This window comes from Botrytis porri (genome assembly GCF_014898465.1).
Source record: "Botrytis porri strain MUCL 3234 chromosome Unknown BPOR_003, whole genome shotgun sequence".
Classification (NCBI taxonomy): domain Eukaryota; kingdom Fungi; phylum Ascomycota; class Leotiomycetes; order Helotiales; family Sclerotiniaceae; genus Botrytis; species Botrytis porri.
The window spans coordinates 1,498,035-1,519,854 of record NW_024066077.1 but is presented as its reverse complement, the minus strand read 5'-3'; the positions used below and the strand labels follow the sequence as shown (position 1 = coordinate 1,519,854).

Below are 21,820 nucleotides of genomic sequence, written 5' to 3'. Positions count from 1 at the left end.
GCTTCAACCGATTGTTTACTGAGTATTCGTATAGTATTTATAAAACTAAAACGAAAACTAAACTGTTTTTTTCGAAGCTTTTGGTGCTAACTCTACTTGTAGCCCGTATTACTCCGAACACTATTTTTACTACCACTCACCTTATTCCTTGTAATCGCGAGGGAACAAGGTTTGTGAAGTCGTGTGGACGGCACGCATCCGTGAGACAAGGGAGATTGAACGATGCCGAATGGTTTAAAATGTCCTTCGAAAATCCCAATCGAGAATGAGTTCAACCAGGATGTCTGCCACCGTAAATTTTCCAAAAACTCAAATCAGTCATGATTTCATTATCAAATGACTCTCTTCTCTCTCGAGCAACATTACGATGTACAATCTTATCAACGATAGACTTTAGATGCCACTAATGGTAGTGCGTATGTATATCTAGCTTTTGGAGGATAAAGAATTAGTCAGATTGTTCAAACATCTCTACTGAGTCTACTCTATCACATCGTTGCTCGTGGGTTAGGTCATCAACCGCGATTCCAATTCGCTTCAAGGAAAGAATATCAAAAAGGCAATACTGCTGCTATGCTAGCAAAGTATTTCGTTGAAATTACCAGGTGGCGTCTTGGTTCGAGCTCCTGTTAGCCATCAACAGCATTTGATTCTAGTACCTTTTCGTAGTATTAATTAATATTTCTGTCCGAATTAGGATATATCACAATCCTCTTATACCTCTCTAACGGCCGAAAAGGGAACCCAATTTCATCATTATCATCGGAGATAGAGAGTATGCCAAGATTGCTCCGGAAAAGCTGGCATGAGAATTATTCGGGGAATTAGGAATTTGTGTCCTTGATCCTGTGATTTTTATCGCCAACGTCTCATGGTTCGAAGTAACGTGAGTGTTAGAGACTCGAGTCAATAGAGTGAAGTCAATCCCCTCTAAGTTCTAAGATCAATAGGCGTCATTAATTGATAAGTGCTAAATCAAGTATTTGCAATCTTTTCAAGAACTCGACAATGCAACAAGAGTCATTCCAACATCATCAGTGGAACGACATCTAGCCATGATATTATCTTGGGGCTTAGCAGGACATATTGAGGCGCACTGGAGTATCTCTTACTGGATAGTCTGGGCTGTTGCGAGATCCGGCACGATGGAGAATCATGGTCTCCCCTTGAGAAATTTTGTTTTCACTGTAACGTGACGACTCCACCACACTTTATGCTAGTCGAATCCATGCATGTAGTCGAGGAGCTATCTTGGGCGAGATATCCTTGCATGGGAAAGACTATGGGTGACTACAACCGACAAGGCCTCCTGTCTCGCCCTTCGGAGCTTCGCCCATAAACAATTTTCAAAGATGAAGTACGAAGTACTTATTTGTGTCTATCAGAGAAAGCTGTAGCCAGAATTATCCATATGAACGAGCTGACAAGCAAGCCTTCATAATGATGACTGCTACTTCCAGTTGACAGCCACGGTAAAATCTTTCTCCTTTTTCGACTGTAACTATATCGAGATACATGCAAAACTTAGAAACCCATTTATAATTCCCAAAGTTTCTATTATATAACCTCAATCTTCTCATTATACATCCGAGTTTCGACTGAGTTATGTCATATTTATGGAGTATTCAATGATGTCTCCTCGGTAGTATAGTATATGTGGCGTATATGTGGAAAGATTGAAATTTGCCCTTGTATAGAAAGTAGATATATATGAATCGTAAAGGGGGACTGGCTGACTACTCAGGTCTCTCCTTTCTCATACCATTCCAGAAAGTATCTCCGACGCTAAAACCTTGATATAATACTACTAGATATCCAGTTATCGTCGAGTAGACTTCCTTTTAGCATATCAGGTATATGATAGGTACATATATAGTAAACTACTATATATAAATCTCTAACCTTGTAGGTATATCAGAAGCGAAACAAACCGATGGCAATATAAATTCTACAATGCGATAGCTTTAGAGTCTAGTTATAACAGAGTAGTATAAAAGACTAATATAACTTTATAGAGTACAAGCTACTTGGACACTTATACTACTCAGGTGCTAGTTAGTCCAAGAAAGTGCGGCAGAAAGCGAAAAGCGGAAAAGGGACCTGAAAATCCCACTATTTATCCTTGTCGAACAACTAACCTTGTTCTTTTCCCTATATCTCCAACTTCAAAAAGAAGCTTCCTGGTCCCAGCCAGTCCTTCATCAGTCCAATGATATGATACTACTCAAGAGCCCCATGTATGGATTCTGATGCAGACCTGCTGCAGACTGCAGACTGCAGGACGGAATGGTTTACTAGTGAACGGCTAATATCTAAATCTTCGCCTCAAAGGAGAATAGTCTACCTCTAATTCCTTTACAATTCGTTGTATCAGTAAGCCCAAAACAAACACCATGAGTACGGTAGAATACCTAGGTACTTACGGAATGCAATGTTTGGGTTACTTCCACTTTTCTATCTGTCACTCCGAGAGATGGAGACGATTTGTGTCGAACGAAGAGAAAAAACGAAAGAAAGGACGAAGTTTACATACAACACGCAATAAGAAATGGGAAGCCAAAAAAAGCAACAAGACAAGAAACAAGGAAGACAAAACCGTTCATTCTAGCATTTATTATCATATAAGAGAGAAAGCAAAATTATGATCGGACTCCACTTCCATCAACATATTCATATAACTCAAAATCTTCAATTCCACATTAATCATCAACTCATTCGACTACCGATCGGATTATCATTAGACAAAAGAGGGAAGAGGGTCAACTATCATCTCGAGAGTCAAGGGTTGTTCAGTCGGATGTGAAAATCTCACCTGTCTCTTGAGATCGATATTGCATCCACTGCTTTCCTTGCATACCTATTGATCCATCCATTCATATGTACTGTACCTATATTGCCATCCTTCTTGAGTTGCTTCATTGACAATTGGAAATCGAGGGATGCCCTGACTGCCCTACCTCATTGTTGGCTAATGCTGATTGACTGCCTACCTGGTATACAATATCATCCTCGCATATCCTACTGGGGTCCCTCGTTACCTTGCACTTTCTTCTTCGTGGGGAAAAAGGTATTTACTCACGAGAATTCCATCCATCTACTGTCTACTGTATTGCAGATACAAGCCGTACGAGTCAGAAAAAAGTCTAATATCTTGAACGCAATCTTGCCATCGAGCTACAAAGCATCTCATATCTTATCAAGGCGCCATGCTATCTCTAAATTCTCTACCTTAAAAAAAGCTTTGAACCGTCAAGCATCTTCCCACTACAAAAAGCTGGACATCAACATCAACATCAACATCTTTCTACTGAATCCACATTCAAGAACTACGCTTACAACCATCATCCCTCTCAACCTCTCCAGAAAACTAAAGCCGTCGATCTCGGCCGCCTTTGAATTCCCGACGATTCTACTTCAAGAATGGTCCTTGTTTCGCAACTTTAACATATCCACACTACTTCAGAGACACTTTGACGTCGAAACAACCAGACCATATTTTCACCAGTTAGTCAAGTCTACCTGCCGAGAACCCTTATTTTTTCACACCTTGTCCAGCCACTCGCATGACCCGACACAGCACAAGCTAGAGCTAGAGCTAGATCCAGGAACCTCAACTTTAACTTCCTTACCACGTTCACAGTTTCCCTCAATTGCTCGTGCGCCCCACCATTCCGTGTTTGGGCGGATGATTTACAAGCTCCAGTCCACATCCCGCATCCAAAAAAAGTATGTATATGAACTCTTCCTGCCCACATTGCTACTTCATCAAACTCATCCAGTCTTCAATTCTCTGACTTCCTCAGAATCTCCTTGAAAGTTTCGTGCTATTCTTGTACACAGTTTACGAGAACCATCGTAGCTTTCCTTTTACAATACTTTCTTGCCGGGGCCTTCTCCAAGTCAGTTCGCCAATTATCACTTTCGCTCAACGCTATTGCGCTGGACGCTTTGTATCTTACAAGATTCCCCCATTGAGTCTCTATTCGACATCACTTGCATACCAAGCAAACAAATCACAACACCTGCTCTTCTTATATATCAACTTCTCATTCCATTGCTCGATCAGACGTTCACAACATCGGACGCATAACCAACCAGACCTACATTGAGACTTAACACTTCAACCTCGATCGATAGAATCTAGGAATACATAATGGACGTCATGGAGCTAGTTGAGAACGAGCAAAACGCACGCCCCTTTCAATGCGATTGGAAAACATGCATCAAGGTACGACCTACCAATGCAATGACTATAATGTCAGCTGACAGTGAATGTAGAGCTTCAACAGAAAATCTGACCTTCAGCGTCACTATCGCATACATACAAATGAGAGACCTTACTCATGCGTAACTCCAGGATGCGGGAAAAGCTTCATCCAAAGAAGTGCCTTGACCGTCCACATCCGTACACACACTGGTGAAAAGCCTCATCAATGTCAACACATTGGCTGTGGCAAACGATTTTCTGATGTAAGAAACGGAAAGACAACTTGACGGAACTATTGCTAATAATATCACACAGTCATCTAGTCTTGCCCGTCATAGACGTATTCACACAGGCAAGAGACCTTACAAATGTGCACACGATGGTTGTTTGAAAAGGTTTGTGCTACAGAGAACTTGTAGTTTGATCAGCACTAATATGCAATAGCTTTTGTAGAAAGACTACCATGGTCAAGCATCAAAGACGTTCGCATCAACGCGGCATCCATTCATCAGAGCTTGATGACGGTGAGACATCTGATTCTGATGGTGGGGAATCGCCAACTACTCCTCAACATCACTCCAGTCAAATTCAGTGGCCTCAACACTTGACAGTTCCAGGTGTTCCACATGCACATCAGATGCACAGAGCACACTCATTCGCGGATTTTGGACAACATCAACAGATTGATGGGTATCCCATGCCACAAGCGTATGCCCACAGACACAGCCTGTCGGGAGGTCCTCAGGCATTCGGTCCTATTCCAGATCAGCACCATCACGTTATGCAAAGACAGCCTAGTCTCCAACACGCATCTTACTATGTCCCCGAACAGAACAACCCTGGAGTCGCAACTTTGAACACCAATCCGGCTCCAATTCAAACGTACCACATTCCTCGACATTCCATGGAGAGACACCCTCAGGAGATACTACAAAGCAGCCCCGGTAGTTACTCTTCTCACTCCCGCGCTAGCCCAGTCTCCCAAGAACCTTACTACACACACACCCAGCACTCGGTTCACGTTCCTACATACGCTATTCACGGCCAGTCGCCAACTGAACCACAGCCAATGATTCATTACCAGCAGCACGTGCAAACACCTCAATCAATTTCATCACCAGTCCCGCAAGTACAGCATCAATTGCAACATCAATATCCACAACCTCCCGAGCATGGTCAGTGGTATGAGAGTACTCCTTACCAACAACCTGAAGTGATCAGCCACGTGCCAATGTATCCTCAGGTCACTGTCTTCAGCGATCCATGGCATAAGCTCGAGACATTTGATGATCCATCATTACAAATGCCCAGTGCTCGCATTGAGAATTTGTAACAATACTGAACAGTCAAAACACACGCTCGTTTCGAAACTCTCTTTAGCGATTGTATCATTAATAAGACGTCGTATACCCAAGGACTGAGGCACACAGGACTGCAGTTTGTTCCGCTTCATCAACAAAAGTTTTCACTTCTCCAAGTCTATCCGCGATATACCTAGTACATTAACGACATTCACGAATGCATCTCATCCGTCAGCCAGACATTCCAGCCCTCCCTTTCGGAATAATCGGCTTGTCGTGGCATTTTCACATACTTTTTATTTTATTTTTTATTTTTACTTTTCTTGTTTTATGGTAGTTTCCGTCCGGTTTTGCGTACAGATGAAGCTGGATCTAATATTGGCCGGGGAGGGGGTTGAGGTGGAGGAAGATGGAGAGAGGGTACATAATGAGGAGGTGATATCATGGCGCCACGAGTTCAACGAGGTCATTTCTTTATGTTATATACTCGCGCACCTGGAAGCGTACCGTGTTGTTTGTGCCTAGAGACTGGTGATCAAGGCCGGGTTTGCCATCTGTATCAATACTTATTTAAATGTTTATTAGTTTTGGACAAGGGAATCGGAATTGGATATGGTATCCAATTTGGATTGGAAAGTCTTGTGTGTATCTATAGTAGTAGTAAATAGCTAAATGAATAGTATAATACCATCTATATCTAGACTTTGTAACTTGGCCTACTTTTTTCCTTACCGGTGATTCAAGACGAGGTTCTAGTTGTGTGTATTCAAGACAAGAAACTCTAGTACTTGATGTAAGCGAGGAATCTTTCAGGACTTTGTTAGGCTCATGTAGGTTAATGTTCGGCACGTTGTATGAGTCCTTGACTTCTTGCACTCTCGCTTTCCCTAAACATTGCCCCTGATACATTTCCCGGAGCGATGTCTCAAGAGTAAACGATAGATATCCATGACATATACGTTCTAGATGTCTCCTTAGTAAATTTACATACCGACTAGGTAGTAGTTCTAAAGTACCGTTTTGATAAACACGTGTTGGTAGTCGAACAAGATCTAGATTGGTGGGTAGCATGCCGCGCTAACCCAGAATAAGCTTAGTCAAATAATAAGCGGCCTTCTTCCATGATGCACTACCGGAAGTGATTTACAAGTTTGCCTTCGGTGTTCCAGTTTGGCATCAACAATCAAGACGTCCTCGAGATCGAGGCTCAACAAAACTTCATTTCTTAGACTTTGTCGACGAAGTATTGATACAGTCAACCAGTTTTGCAAGGAGAAATATTTAAAAGAATTCACTTGGCGGTGGTTGATAGGAGGTGCTTACAATCTAATTCTATTTGGTTCTGCCAGTCATGGCAACACCAACTCATGGGTTTTCCACGATGGCTACATCTTTAAGACTTCTGGCTCGGAAGGCACCGGAATCCCATTTTGCGAAGATGTCACTTCCATCGGCGCGAATGGTTCGTAGAAACAAATACCTCTTCTCTTTTGAATTGGCCTAACTAATGTCGTCGCAGCTCTCGACTAGATCGATTCCTGTGCCACCTTCTAGCCTACGAATAGACTCAATGTCCCCAGGCCTTCGAAATGCATTTATCCCGGTGTCAAAACGTATCTCTACTGCGAATTCAATGAATCCATCTCCATCTATTCTGGCCATGACTCATTGCCGACAAATATCTACGTCTTCATCTCTACGACCACAGCAGTCGATGCCGTTTACCAAACACTTCAAATCTCAGCAAAGATCTCTCTTCGGTGGTAGCACATCACACAATTTACTCTCTCACTTGGAAGAAACTGCAAACAAGAATCCTACTAGTGCCACGGCTCAGAATGCTCTCTACCAAGCGCTATTGAAGGCAAATATGCCAGCCATCATTGCTGACAGGTATCAAACTGGTCATTTCGCATCAAATTCTGCTTGTGAAGGTGCATATCATAGAGCTCTAGGAATGTTGGGACAAATGAACGGTGGCATGGCAAATCCTTCCGGACAAGCAGGAAATGTTGGCAACGCGCAATTACAGGCTATTGGTCAAGCAGTCGCTGCTACTTCTCGCGGAGGTAATATTGCTATGTCTCGCGGTCAAGCATCTGGTTCTGGCGACAAAAACTCTCCTATGCATGTTGTTGTTGATGAAACCATAGGCAACACTATTTTCAAATGGGTCAGGTTCGCTCTCTACTTCGCACTTTTCACGTACATCAGTCTGGTCGTCGTTGCTATGATGATTGAAGGCTTCAATTCAATCGTTGTCAGAAGACCTGGAGGAGCTAAAGCCGATAACGAGGCCAAGGCTGAACACCAAAATGTCAGGTTTACGGATGTTCATGGATGTGACGAAGCAAAGGATGAACTTCAAGAACTCGTAGATTTTTTGAAGAATCCGGAGAAGTTCTCCACGCTCGGAGGCAAACTTCCAAAGGGCGTTTTGCTCGTTGGCCCTCCTGGAACTGGTAAAACTTTATTGGCCCGTGCGGTTGCTGGCGAGGCGGGCGTTCCATTTTTCTTCATGTCTGGTAGTGAATTCGACGAGATATATGTTGGCGTTGGTGCAAAGCGAGTTCGAGAACTTTTCGCTGCTGCTAAAAGCAAATCACCAGCCATTATATTCATCGATGAACTGGATGCTATAGGAGGCACACGAAAAGCTCGGGATGCCGCACATTCCAAGCAAACCCTCAATCAGCTACTTACTGAACTAGATGGATTTGCACAAAACAATGGCGTTATCATTTTGGCTGCTACTAATTTCCCAGAACTCCTAGATAAGGCTCTTACACGACCTGGCAGATTCGATCGAAATGTTGTCGTTGGGTTACCAGACGTGCGTGGTCGATTGGCGATTCTGAAGCATCACATGCAAAAGATAATTGCTTCTCCTGATGTCAACATCGAAACACTTGCTTCTGGTACACCGGGCTTCTCGGGCGCGGAACTCGAGAATGTGATTAACCAAGCTGCTGTGCACGCCAGTAGAGCGAAAGCGAAAGCGGTATCTATGTTGGATTTCGAATGGGCAAAGGACAAAATAATGATGGGTGCGGAAAAAAGGAGCATGGTTATTTCCCAGAAGGAAAAGGAGATGACAGCGTATCATGAAGCAGGGCATGCCCTCGTTCTCATGTTTACCCCAGGAACAGATCCATTGCACAAAGTTACGATTATGCCCCGAGGCAGTGCTCTTGGTATAACTTTCCATTTGCCAGCAATGGATAAGTACTCAATGACTTTGGATGAGTATGAAAGCAGGCTTGACGTCTGTATGGGAGGTAAAGTGGCAGAAGAAATCAAATATGGTCCTACAAAGGTCACTAGTGGAGTTTCTAGCGTAGGTCTTCCCATTTTATAACTAAATTAAAAGGTCTGAGGGACCGGAAGAATACTAATTTTGTGAACAGGATCTCCAAACCGCCACAAGCCTTGCATATAGTATGGTCACTAGATTTGGAATGTCACCTGAGCTTGGAAATGTTGACTTGATGACGAACTACGAGCATCTCTCCGCAGGAACCAAGCTTCTTGTTGAATCTGAAGTCAGACGCGTTATCGAGGAGGCTCGTCTTCGTGCTGTCAAGCTCATCGAATCCAAGCGTAAGGAACTGGATCTGTTGGCAAAGGCTTTAGTGGACTACGAGACGTTAGATAGAGAAGAAGCCTTCAAAGTTGTCAAGGGAGAGAAATTGGTAGGCAGGACAATTTCTCCTTCGGGAAGCATAAAAGTACCTGAAAGTATGGGCACTGCACTTGCACCAATCCCTGGAAGCCAAGGTCCCGAGGATAGAGGACCGAAGGGGCCACCAGGTGGTGGTGCTCTTGCACAGTAAAGGAATAATTCACTCAACTCATCGGGACGGCGTTTCGGTGGGGGTGGATACACATATATATGTGTTGTAACGATTATTTGCGCGATTAAGCATGGGTGGTGGTCTCATGGTCCGGAGGATCACAGCATTATTGCCTCGTTATTGGCAGAGGGAATGGGAAGCATGTCTCTGCCTTATGATAGTGATCATTAGCGTTAGAAATTTCACCTTTCTTGTATTTTGAGATGACTTGTATAACTACGTGGGCTCGGTAGCTTAACGGGTGAACGGATACTCTGAACATGTTTCTGTAATATGTCCTTAGTCTGTAGTATAGCATCCCCACGCATCCCAAGACTGAAATGCACGCAAACAGAACACAATAGCACAGCAGCTGATTTTTGATTGTACCATTGATTGGTCATTCGGCTTATAGTTATCGCTCATCATTAGTATACATAATCACCCATGATATATACATACGAATGACCCTAATATAGGCGATCTATCTCGCCAAACTTGCTTTTACACTTTTTTTAATTGTGGTTTGTTACGTCGAACACATACTTAGATCAAAGATTGGAGGCTAGCTAGACTAGAATAGATTAGATTAGGTGACTATTTATATGAAAGCGTCGATGAATATACTTCTGAGTGGGTATAGTATTTAGGCAGGTAATGTGATGATACGATGTGATATGATGTGATATAATGTGATTGTGGAAGGGGTAAAGTTTTAGAGATGTTTCATACCTCAAAAATGATAATAATTGTTATTTCTTTTTCTTTTTCTCTCCAAGTATATGAGCTAGATTACTTACTTGGATGGATACATTAACCACTTTTAAGTTGGTGGGCAAAGTTTCCTTGTTTAGAAGCTAGATTATCACGATTATTATTTTAGTAAGTTTATGTGAGATTCGTATTCATGTATTCTTATCGCCTCGAATCTATGATGGTGTTGTGAATACTACTTTTTATGTTTATGTTTGCTCAAGCTTTGGTGTGAACACGAAGTGTTCTGCTTTTTCCTATGGTGATTTAGTATATTAGAAGATGAGACATTCAAAATTGTTCTCAACCTGTCACGACGTGGATGCTTATAACATATTCAACGGATGATTGACACAATCAGACCATATTACCGTCGTCAATTCTAAATTAGTTTTCTGGAAGAACAAACGAGCACTGTAGTTCAGCATACACGCGTTGTTATACCCGAAGAATTGATATGAATTCTGTACTAAAGGAGAAATATAAAACCTCCCTCCTAACACAACCTTGGAAATCTCCTCAAATCCTTTAGCCCCTCGGCTGTTCCGAGAATCCAGCTTTCCCGCGAGATGTTTGCAAAACTTTGCAAATTCTCGTCTACTAAGATAGTTTGCGTGAAAATTAACAAATGCATATGAGTTCAAGAAATCAACGATAGCTGATACCGCCGAACAAAAATTATCTGCCGGTAAAATTTGTGCAGTAAATGCAAAAATATGAGATCATGTAAGTTGCAGATGATAACCTATTGAGGATGGAACGAGAGTTTCTCCTCGAAATAGTCGCTGGTTGCTTGCTAAACAATCAATGGACCCTCCTGTATGTATTTGATATCAACTATGGTGAGATATAGAGAAGAAGCAGAAATGAAAGCGGGTGAAAAATAGCGCCGACTCGCACTAATAGATTTGGAAAAAATAATGATCAACCTTCCTTTGAAAAATATTGAGCACCGTCATCCTGAAGCTTCTAGCAAGGAAGACCCCTCCAAAGATGTGAGGTAAATAATCAGGGGTTTTCTCACAAAGGAGAACATCCAGAGTCAAATCGAGGTTGAGTTCACCCATCAACCATTTGCTCCTTTAGATAGCCGACGATGATTGTTGACTAATCTTTCGCCTGAATCCATCACCCTGCACCATCTCAACGGCTTTCTCCTCGTCATGAAAGATCTGCTCGAACTTATCTTTCAATTCAGCCACTTCTTTTTTCACGCTAGTTTGCAAAGAGAGTCTTGATAGCTGGTATACCTTATCTTCTTTAAACCAGTTCTCCTCATCATTCGTTGTCGCAAGTATTCCACCATGAATATCTGTCTTCAGAACAAGTCTCCTCCCATCACCTTTCTTCACAACAATCCTTGATTGCTTGCAGCTCAACTTCACAATAGCTTTCATTACCTCCCCATCTTCCCATAGAAAATCCGCGAAAGTTATAGGAGCATGTTCAAATCCCAAAGCTGTCGAAGTGAAGCCAACCTGCCGCGGTGTCAACACGATGGTGAATGTTTTCAGTACTGTTTTCGCCACTACCAAGGCTTCGATGCTTTCTTTTGCCTTGTAATACCATTCCAGATCCCAATTCTCTTTTGGACACTCGAGGACCACATTTTTTACCAAATTTAGAAAGGTGGTTGTAATCCTTGGGATGCTCCAAGCAGGTAGGCGTGACATGTTCTCCCGGAGCAGCGCATGAAGGGTATTATTTTTATAGAGGAATGAGAGAGCCTCTGCACTGATCTGCTTGCATATATACAATATCTTTTTGACAACAAAATCGGGACAGCGTTCGACCGCCTCCCAATCATAGTTCACGAGGATCGAGTTTGGAGAACGAAGAAAATATCCATAGATTCGCTCACGGACTTCCAAAGGATAGCGCAGGAATGGAGAGCGAGTTGGACTGCTTGTTTCCACTGGCTCGGGTGTAGTTTCAGGGCTGCACAGTTCTGGGTAGCGGTTGAAGAGACCTGCATTGCGTGCTGCATAATTACGCCCGAGTCCTGGTAGCTGCTTGGAACTGGCGGGTTTACGCTTGCGCTTTGGGGCTACAGTCGTCGCGGAAGAGGGGATGCCCCAAGTATTATGCGAATGAGAATTATCGGCGAAACTGGGTGTAAATTGGCTCAGATCATCATTCTCATCGTCAATTTGGAGTGATGCCATGGTGATTCGGGCACAATGACGTTTGCGTGACGCCTTAGAAGTCTCACTACCGATAATTCTACCATTTTCATCACGATCTTTGGGGGCTGGCCCCCTACGTGAATTCGAGACCTTTCCCTTGGGTCCCTCGCCTAAAGGTTTTGGCATATTTTACAGCGGAATTCTGGTAGTCGCTCGGTTCGTTAAGTTGTCCAATTGTACCGGAAGTACAAGATCTAATTGGACAATAATCTAAAGAAGAAACTGGGGGTCTTTTTGAGTAAATGAGTTCGAGGACCAATGTGAAAAAGTCATAGAATTGAACTTTGAGAAGAGAATTGCTCTCACAATTTGAATGCCAGCAATTGGAATTCAAAAACAGATAGATCGGAGTGACTGTCTGAAATCGCCGACAACATCAAAAGGAGTAGGGCAATTACATTGGTAGCCAGAGACTGGGTTTGTTGAAAGCTGAAGTAGAATTCACCTATCAGGCTTGGAAAGGATGAAAGGAAGATGATTCTGCCGACTTGGGAAACGAAAAGGATTTGTAGAAGATGAAGTTGAGATGCATGGAACAGTAGTGAAAGCGAAGCCGGACCAGCCCATGTAGGATATTTATTTCGAAGCAGGCCAATGAAGAACAATGGAAAAGGTGGCTGGAGTTGTTTCTGGTAGATTTCGCAAGTGACTGAACCGAAAAAGAAAGAACCATTGGTCTGATGGGGAAGGCACGATGAAATATCGTCTAATCAATGAAGTGGCATGGGCTCACCACTCAAATGAGGACTGCGGAGTAATCGAGACATATAAGAATCACAGTATCCCGATTTTGTGTCTGAAACTGTTGCCAGATGTAGATTCCTGTATACAAACACACTTTTAATGAGCAAGAAGCATAAAGCGGTCTACAGACAAGATAACATAGTAAACATAGGTACTTTTGAACATGTACTGAGAGCGATATAATAATCATCTTGATCTCATGTAGCAACTTAAGTAATACATTTTAATTAGTAGAAAAACAAACGAATATTTATCCCCTAAGGTCTTAACTTTCGGTGTCCTTGTTTAATAGAATCTTATTAACTAATTAAATTATTACAATTCTTGAAATTTAATTCGATATTCATATTTAATTACTAGTATAAAATCGAATTAATATTAATTTGTTTTCTAAAAAATTCTCTTATTAATATATATTAATTTGCTATTACTGATTTTTTCTAAATTAAAAAATCAAAATTTGAATTCAAGAGTCTATTCTATAAATAAAATAACTAAAAAAGCATTAAGATTATTAATCTAATTAATTAGACTTTATTATTTAAAATAACGTAGTTTATCATCGAGTATGTAATATCATCGAGTGGACTACTTCAAAATATATGAAAATTACTCTAGGAAAAAGCTAATATTTAAATTTTAATAATCAATTATTATTTTTTAAAAAAGAAAAAATTTTTATTAATAATAAAAAATCTCTTATAAAAAATTTAGTTTTGAAATAAAAATTTCTATTATTTGATATTGAAAGTGAAAATTATTACGATTTTCATTACTTAAAAACTATTTCTATAATAACTATTATATAAATTCAAATTTTCGATAAATAATTAAATTTTATAATATTTATATAATCGAGTTTTATAGTTTCAAATTTTGAAAAAATATAATATTAAATAAAGAAAGTGTATGATTATATATAAACGAATTTTATATATATTTAAAGTAGTCTATTCGATAATATAGTCTACTCGATGATAAACTACGTTATTATATAGACTATAAGAGCGTCGAAAGTTAATATCTTAGAGAATAGTTTAATATTATAATATATATATAGCTACTTATAATAAGAAATTTCATCTCGAGATATATAATATATAAATACTATCGATAGTTATATTCGTAAAGCTAGAGAGTAACTTTCTATATCAACGATTTCCTATTATATATATATACATCTCAGAATGAAAGTAATAGAAAATAAAAGTTAACTATTAACTCTTTAAATAAAAATATAGATAACGAACCGCTTAACTACTATTGTAAAGACTTTTTTACTTCGCTCTAGAATAGTACTTAAGTAATACGATTCTTTATTAAATACTCGAGAGAGATTTCTAAGAGGAGATTATAATATAAAAGAGATAGTAGTATTATCGAGATAGAAATCATATAATCATACTAATATTGCCGCTAGCGCCTTTCGATACTATAGCAATACATTTTATAGCTCTAGCTTTTAGAATCTTAAATAATATTATTATCGAAGGCCTACGGGCCCTCGAACCCCTTGCTTTTTAAGAAAGTGTAACATAATAATTTTTATTATTATAAAAATTTAAAAAGTAATTTATTAAAAGCTTATAGATGAAGTCGGTTTATTATTAAATTATCTTTATAATTTTCATATATTATAGATTATACGCTTACTAGGGGGTAGACTAGGCTTGATTAAGAATAATACTATAAATAGTACTATATGATAAGCTTAGGCTTATAGAATGTATAAATAGAATCATTAGAATATATAAATAAAATTTTGATTTGATTTATATATTGATTAATTACTTAATAAATTTATAAAAGTAAAGACTAAAATACAATCTTTCTTTAAAGACCTTAACTACTTATTTATACTTTTTTCAACGCCTTGTACAGCCTATAATACGTAGATAATATACATTATAAGATTAATTTAAAATTAATTTTGATTTGAAATTACTTTCTTTTTCGATTTTAAATCAATTTTTTAATGAAGAAAATTTATTATTACATTTGTCATTCCGCATTTAGACTAGCTTCCATATGATATTTTAAATTTTTTAAGATTATAAATTATAACTTTAAATAAAGAAATAATAAAGAATTTCTATTTTAATAAGGAATTCTTTATTTCATATTATAATAGTATTCTTTCTTATATAAAGAATATAAAGAATTTATAAATTTTTTCTTATAATGTTAAATTTTTATTATTTTATAATAATTATATGAACGCTAATTATTAGGATTTAGTAAATAGCTTCAATTCGTTTAGCTACTATATTATAAGTTCTAAGTAAATACGAAAGAGACTAGCTCTTTTCGTAGCGTCTATATAAGATCTATAACTTCCTATATATAACTAACTCTTTAAATAGAATATAATATAGACATTTAGAACCTACAAATACTATAAATACTACATCTTTCGTATTCTTCTTAAACTAATAAAAATAATAGATTTTTATTATTATAATTAATCCTCTTAATATTATAATAATATCAAGTGACTTAATTAATATTTATTTAAAACAACATCATATTTTTTATTTTGAAGATTGTTTTATTATATAATATTTATCAATTATATTATTTTATAATTTATTTTTCAAATCAATAATTATATTATTATATTATAAAAGCTTTAGATATTAAAACTGTTTTATTAATAGAGACCTTATTATATTTAATATATTTTCTTTTATGTTAATTATATAAACTTTAAAGTCATTAAAAGAGTTTAACTTTGATTTATTATATAAACTCTGATATTGAAGCTAGTATTATAAAATTTAAATTAATTATAAGTCTTTAGTTTATTCTATATGATTATCTCTTTTTCTTTTTTTATTTAATTAAAATTAGCTTCAATTGTAACGAACCTAATAAACGTTTAAAGATCAACCTTAGAATTAAAAGCTATAGAATTAAAGAGAGTGTACTATAGAGCTATATATGCGATCAGCTTAGAGCTTAGTATTGTATTAACTCGATCGAATACGATTATATATATATTATAATACTATTCCCTCCTTCTAAAGAGTTCGCCTTAAATTCATTTTAAACAAATAACTTAAATATAAAATATAATCAATAAAACTCTTTTTCATTATTATTATTATTATTTTCTTTATTGATTTTTTATAAAATACCTTAAAAGATTAAATATATTACTATCAAATAGAAAGTATTGATAGAAACTTATACCTCTTTCAAGCGATCTTTAAAATATCGGCTATTTGTTACGACGGTATTCAACATACCGCGTCACATGGCCAAACGGTCACGTGACGGACCTAGAGGATCTAGGGGATCGAAGAATAAATATCTAGATCTATAAGATCCAAAGGATCTAAGCAGAACAAAGCCTCATGATTCTATAGAGAATGAAGGTCTATATAAGGAATAGGGTTTCTTTATATATAAAGCTTCATACTCAAGAACAATTATTAGTTTCATTATTATAATTATGAGAATTGTAATCAATTACAACCTTATTGAATTCCTATTTAAAGTCTAGTCTAAACCATTTCGAAAGATCTCTAGACACTTCCACATAACCCTAGAGGCAGCTCCTGTAACATTATTAATTATTTCATTTAGATTCTTATTATTATTGTTGTTATAAAAGTTAATAAAAATGAGTATAATAATTAGAACAAGTTCTTTTCGATTCTAAATGTTTTAATATAAATTAAATGAGCAGACTTGTACCTAATGAAAAGCATTTTTATATTAAATATATTTGTTTTCTTTATATAATTGAATTCTTTTAATAAAGAAGAATTTAGGTATTTTAATACAAAATAGGATTGGAATATAATTGGCTTTATTTAAAGGGGTGTCAAAGGCACCAAGAATATTAAGATTATTAATATTTATTAGATTGTAATTTCAAGAGTAAAATAAATTCTATAATAAATATAGGGCTTTAAATTCATTAAAATGGAATAATATAAGGAATTTATTTGCTATATATATAACTAATTGTTATATAACCTAAACAAAATCGAAATATAAGTAGAATAATAAAAGCTATTAAGAAAAACAATTTTTAAAAACAATATTAAATTTATTATAAAAAATTGAGATTTTATTCGAATTAGATTAGTTTTAATCTTTTATTTTATATAAAGTCCTCGTAAATTTTATAATATAAGTATATAAAGAATCAATTTTTTACTTAAAATTAAATAGTTTATTTTTAATTTTCTATATTTTATTCAAATTGTTATAAATATATGTAAATTGATCTAAAATTGTTATATAATTTAAGGAAACATTTTGATTAAAAAAAGAAAGTTGAAGTAGTATTATAATTTATATATAAGATTTAAGATTGAAATAAACATAATAAAATTAAATAATAAAATTGTTAATCATAATATTATTTATTTATAATTTTATTCAAATTAAAAATAATTATATATCAAATTTCTAAAAGCTATTACTAAACTTTTTAGAATTAAAAAGAAAGGATTTCAATTGAGAAGGTATTTAAATAGTAAAAGTATACTTAAGAATTAGAAAGTATAAGAACAAGATTTTATTTTATTAATAAATCACTTCATTATAAAGTTCTACAATTATAAGATTTATCGAATTGTAATCTATAATTAAGAAATTAAGAATAAGAAAAGAAATAATACTATTGGTATTACCATGAGGATGGTGAAGTCAATATAGTACTATAATTCACACTATTATTATATTACTTAAGATTCTAAAAGTTAGGGCTATAAAACATATTACTATAATATCAAAAGATGCTAGTGTTAATGTTAGTATAGTTATATGATCTCTATTCCAACACTAGTAATTCTCTAAAGTCACTGGATCATATTCTTCTAGCTAATGCCTCTTTTACCTATATAACCACTCATCCTTTTAGTCTTTTTTAATCCATTCTATAACCTTAATTTTTATAATATTATTATCAATTAGGTCTTTTAGGGCTTGATATGGCTTGGATTTAATCATTATATCTACAAGATTAGAATCTCTATTAATCCATTTAATCTTTATAATCTCTTATTTCTTATACATCTTTTGGATCATTATTACATTAATTATTAATCTCTTTTCATTAATAATTTTAAGTTTTGTAAAATAATTATAAAGTGATTTGAAATTGATGTATATAACCAATAGGATCTTATGATTTGAAAAGATCTTATTAATTATATCTTTAATTGCCGTATTAATATTAAAACCTAAAATCATAATATAGAGTTTTAATGCTAGTATGCTTCTAATAACTCTCTTATACTTAATAAATGATTAATAAATAATGTTAGCATTGTTGTACTTGTCCATTAAAACGATAATATATTCAATCTGGGAGGACAAATTGTAGGCCTCTCTCCAAATTGTCAATCTACTATTGAATACATTTATTAAGAGAATCGGCATCTTCTCCCTTAGGATTGACAATTTGTACAGTATAAAATAAATCAAAAGCTACCTTTAATTAATATATTATTACAATATATACTCCTCAAACACATTATACAACATATTAATTTTTTATTATTATAAATTTTCTTAATTTTCCATATATTCCTTATATATCGAATAGTTCTAATTTAACTAGATATAAATTTTCACATTGATTTTTTTAATTAAAATAAATTATATTATTGTTTTATTAAATAATCAATTTACTATTAGACTTGAATAATGTATCTAATATAAGTATTTCATACTTTTTTGTTATAAATTTAACATTATAAAATTCTTTTTGTTTATAATTTACAAATTTATTAATAATAATAATAAATATATTATCTATTTATAATTCTATAACACCAAATATTATATTATCTTCGATTATATGCAAAAGATATAAATTATAAGTTGATTATATTATTTTGAGGGTATTAGTATAGTATTTATAATAAATATTAAATTAATAATTATCTACTTTCAAAATACCATATAATAATTATATTACTTATAGAATAAAATCTTCTGGGATGTTTATCTTTGCTAGTGATCATATATAAAACCTTTAGACTAAATTCAATATTGATTATATATATACTTATATAATATTATAAATGCTTATGATTATTTTACTCTTTGAGAGCATAATTATTACTAATAGTATAATTTATTGACTAATTTATTATATTATAGATGACTAACGTGGTTTATCAGTGAGTGGGTCATATCAGTGAATGGGTCATTTGAAAATACATCAAAATTAGGTCTTTTTAAATATTCTTATTTTAATAACTAATCATTATTTTAAAAAAAGAAAAGAATTTTCAATAATAATAAAAAATCAACTTTTTATAAATCTATTCTTTATATAAATATTTATATTATATTCTAAAAAAAGTGAAAATTGTCACGATTTTCGTTACAAAAAAATTATTTTTATAATAACTACTATAATAATTCAAATTTTTAATAAATGATTAAATTTTTACAATATTTATATAGTTGAATTTCAATATTTTCAGATTTTTTCAAATTATATTATCAGATAAAGAAAGTGCACGGTTACGCACAGACGAATTTTGTATGTAAAATGGGTGACCCATCCACTGATATGACCCACTCACTGATAAACCACGTTATGTCAAAATAATATCTTTTCCTTAACGTGATTTATCAGTGTGCGGGTTATATCAATATACGGGTCATTTTCATCTCAATTCATTCTATTCTCTTTCAATACGCGTTTTTATCAACAATCCACAATGGATTCGAATAATCAAGAAGCCCGTATACTCCTCGTTATCGAAGCTATTCAAAAAGACAAAAAAACAAGTATTCGAAAGGTTGCAAAGATATATAATATCTCGAATACAACACTACAGTGTAGAATTAATGGTATTACTTCCCGTTCCGAATATTGATCTAAATCTTATAATCTTTTAGAACTAGAAGAGAATATCATTTTTGAATATATAATTGATATGGATTTGAGAGGATTTCCATCTAAATTAAGAAATGTAGAAGATATGGCGAATTATATTTTTGAATTGAGGGGTGTAAAGCGCGTTAGGAAGCTCTGGGTGTATTGATTTGTAAAGCGTTGAATCGAATTAAAGACGTGTTTTAGTTGTGTTTATGATTTTCAAAGAGCTCTTTGTAAAGATTTTAAGCTTATTGAAGAGTGGTTTCGATTGGTTGTGAATATGCGAGCGAAATATAGCATTTTGGATGGCGATTTCTACAATTTCGATGAGATGGGCTTTATAATGGGTATAATATGCCCCGGAATGGTAGTAACTAGTGCTGAACGGAATGGCAGAAGCAAGGCAATACAACCAGGCAATAGAGAATGGGCTACAGCAATCATATGTGGCAATGGGGAGGGTGAAACTATACCCTCATTTCTAGTGGTTCAAGGATAGGTTCATCTTTCTAATTGGTATACCGAAACCGATTTTCCTGTGGATTGGGCTATTAAACCTATATTTAATGGATGGACAAACAATGAGATAGGTTTAGAATGGTTGAAATACTTTGACAAGTATACTAAAAATCGAAGAAAGGGTAGGTATCGAATGTTGGTATTAGATAGGTATGAATGTTATGAATCAAGAGCTTTTCAAGTATATTGCAAAGAGAACGATATTATATACTTAAGTTTATTATTACATTCAAGTTATTTAACTCAACCATTTGATATGAGCTGTTTTAGCAATCTGAAATGTTCATATGATAATCAAATTGATGGATTTATCAAGGCATATATCAATTATATTTCGAAGGTTGAATTCTTTGTAGCTTTTAAAGTTGTATATAAAGAATCAATCATCTCTTAGAATATGAAATCAGGGTTTCAAGGAACAGGTTTAATATCATTTAACCTTGAAGCTGTACTTTCGAAGTTAGATATTCGAATTCGTACACCTACCCTTCCCTCTTTTAATCTAAATCAATGGATCTCTTAAACCCCTTACAACCCAACTGAAGCTCTTTCTCAATCAATTTTAGTGAAATCTCGAATAACCCGATATCAATCAAGCTCCCCTACACCTATATTTGAGACTGTACTAGCTCTAGCTAAAGGTACAGAGAGATTAGCTTATAAGAATACACTTTTGAATGCAGAGATTTGTACACTTTGAAAGGCAAATGAGGCATTAAGCAAACATCGATGCACAAAAAAAACCCAATTGCGTCAAGGAGGAGTACTTACTGGGCAAGAAGCTCTTGATATATTATCTCAACAAGAGGTTGATATTCAGATTCAACGCGACGAGCGTCAAAAAGGGAGGAATTCTAATGAAGAAGCATCTTCTAGTCGATGCTGTAGTAAATGCGGAAAGACCGGACATAATGCAAGAACTTGTCAAGATAATATAATAGATCCTAGATTATTATAATTTTCATAGTTTTAATCAATTGATTCAATGGTTGTTGAATAATATGAGTTTGAAAAAGTGAATTGAGGTGAAAATGACCCGCACACTGATATGACCCGCACACTGATAAATCACGTTAATCCTTTTATAGTTATATTGTTAGTCAAGATTTTAGAAACGTTTTGTTAATTCCCTTATTTCTTTATCTTATTAATAAACCATAAATTGAATATTCTCATATTTTCAGATACATCTATAATCTTTACAAACTAAAAAACACTATTTTTCATTAAATTATTAATCTTTTTTCATTTTAATTTAACAAAAATTATTAATATTAAATTATTAATAAATATTATAAAGTAGTTTATATACTTAATGTTATTGAGTTCATTATTATCTAGAAGGTAGAATATTAGGTTTAATATTTATTCCTCAGATTCGATATAATTAATGTTTTTATTTATAAAGAAGATTATTAATATAG

At 34.9% G+C, this 21,820-nt stretch overlaps 4 protein-coding genes across 4 annotated transcripts; 3 read left to right on the top strand and 1 right to left on the bottom strand.

Annotated features, from left to right (window-relative positions):
* Positions 1-871: 871 nt before the first annotated feature.
* EAF01_002501 (uncharacterized protein) lies at positions 872-1,196 on the top strand (the record flags this gene model as incomplete). Its single annotated transcript, XM_038910754.1, has 2 exons — positions 872-886; positions 981-1,196. The coding sequence occupies 2 exons, from the start codon at positions 872-874 to the stop codon at positions 1,194-1,196; spliced, it is 231 nt and encodes a 76-aa protein (XP_038773676.1).
* A 1,236-nt stretch (positions 1,197-2,432) lies between these two features.
* EAF01_002500 (uncharacterized protein) lies at positions 2,433-6,213 on the top strand. The gene is made up of 5 exons (XM_038910753.1): positions 2,433-3,726; positions 3,804-4,228; positions 4,279-4,470; positions 4,523-4,602; positions 4,652-6,213. The coding sequence occupies exons 2-5, from the start codon at positions 4,154-4,156 to the stop codon at positions 5,538-5,540; spliced, it is 1,236 nt and encodes a 411-aa protein (XP_038773675.1). The 5' UTR covers positions 2,433-3,726; positions 3,804-4,153; the 3' UTR covers positions 5,541-6,213.
* Positions 6,214-6,859: 646 nt separating this feature from the next.
* On the top strand, positions 6,860-9,341 carry EAF01_002499 (uncharacterized protein; the record flags this gene model as incomplete). The annotated part of the gene is made up of 3 exons (XM_038910752.1): positions 6,860-6,970; positions 7,028-8,845; positions 8,916-9,341. 3 exons carry the CDS (start codon positions 6,860-6,862, stop codon positions 9,339-9,341), a joined length of 2,355 nt encoding a protein of 784 aa, XP_038773674.1.
* Positions 9,342-11,176: 1,835 nt separating this feature from the next.
* On the bottom strand, positions 11,177-12,406 carry EAF01_002498 (uncharacterized protein; the record flags this gene model as incomplete). Its single annotated transcript, XM_038910751.1, has 1 exon — positions 11,177-12,406. The coding sequence occupies one exon, from the start codon at positions 12,404-12,406 to the stop codon at positions 11,177-11,179; it is 1,230 nt and encodes a 409-aa protein (XP_038773673.1).
* Between the last annotated feature and the right edge of the window lie 9,414 nt (positions 12,407-21,820).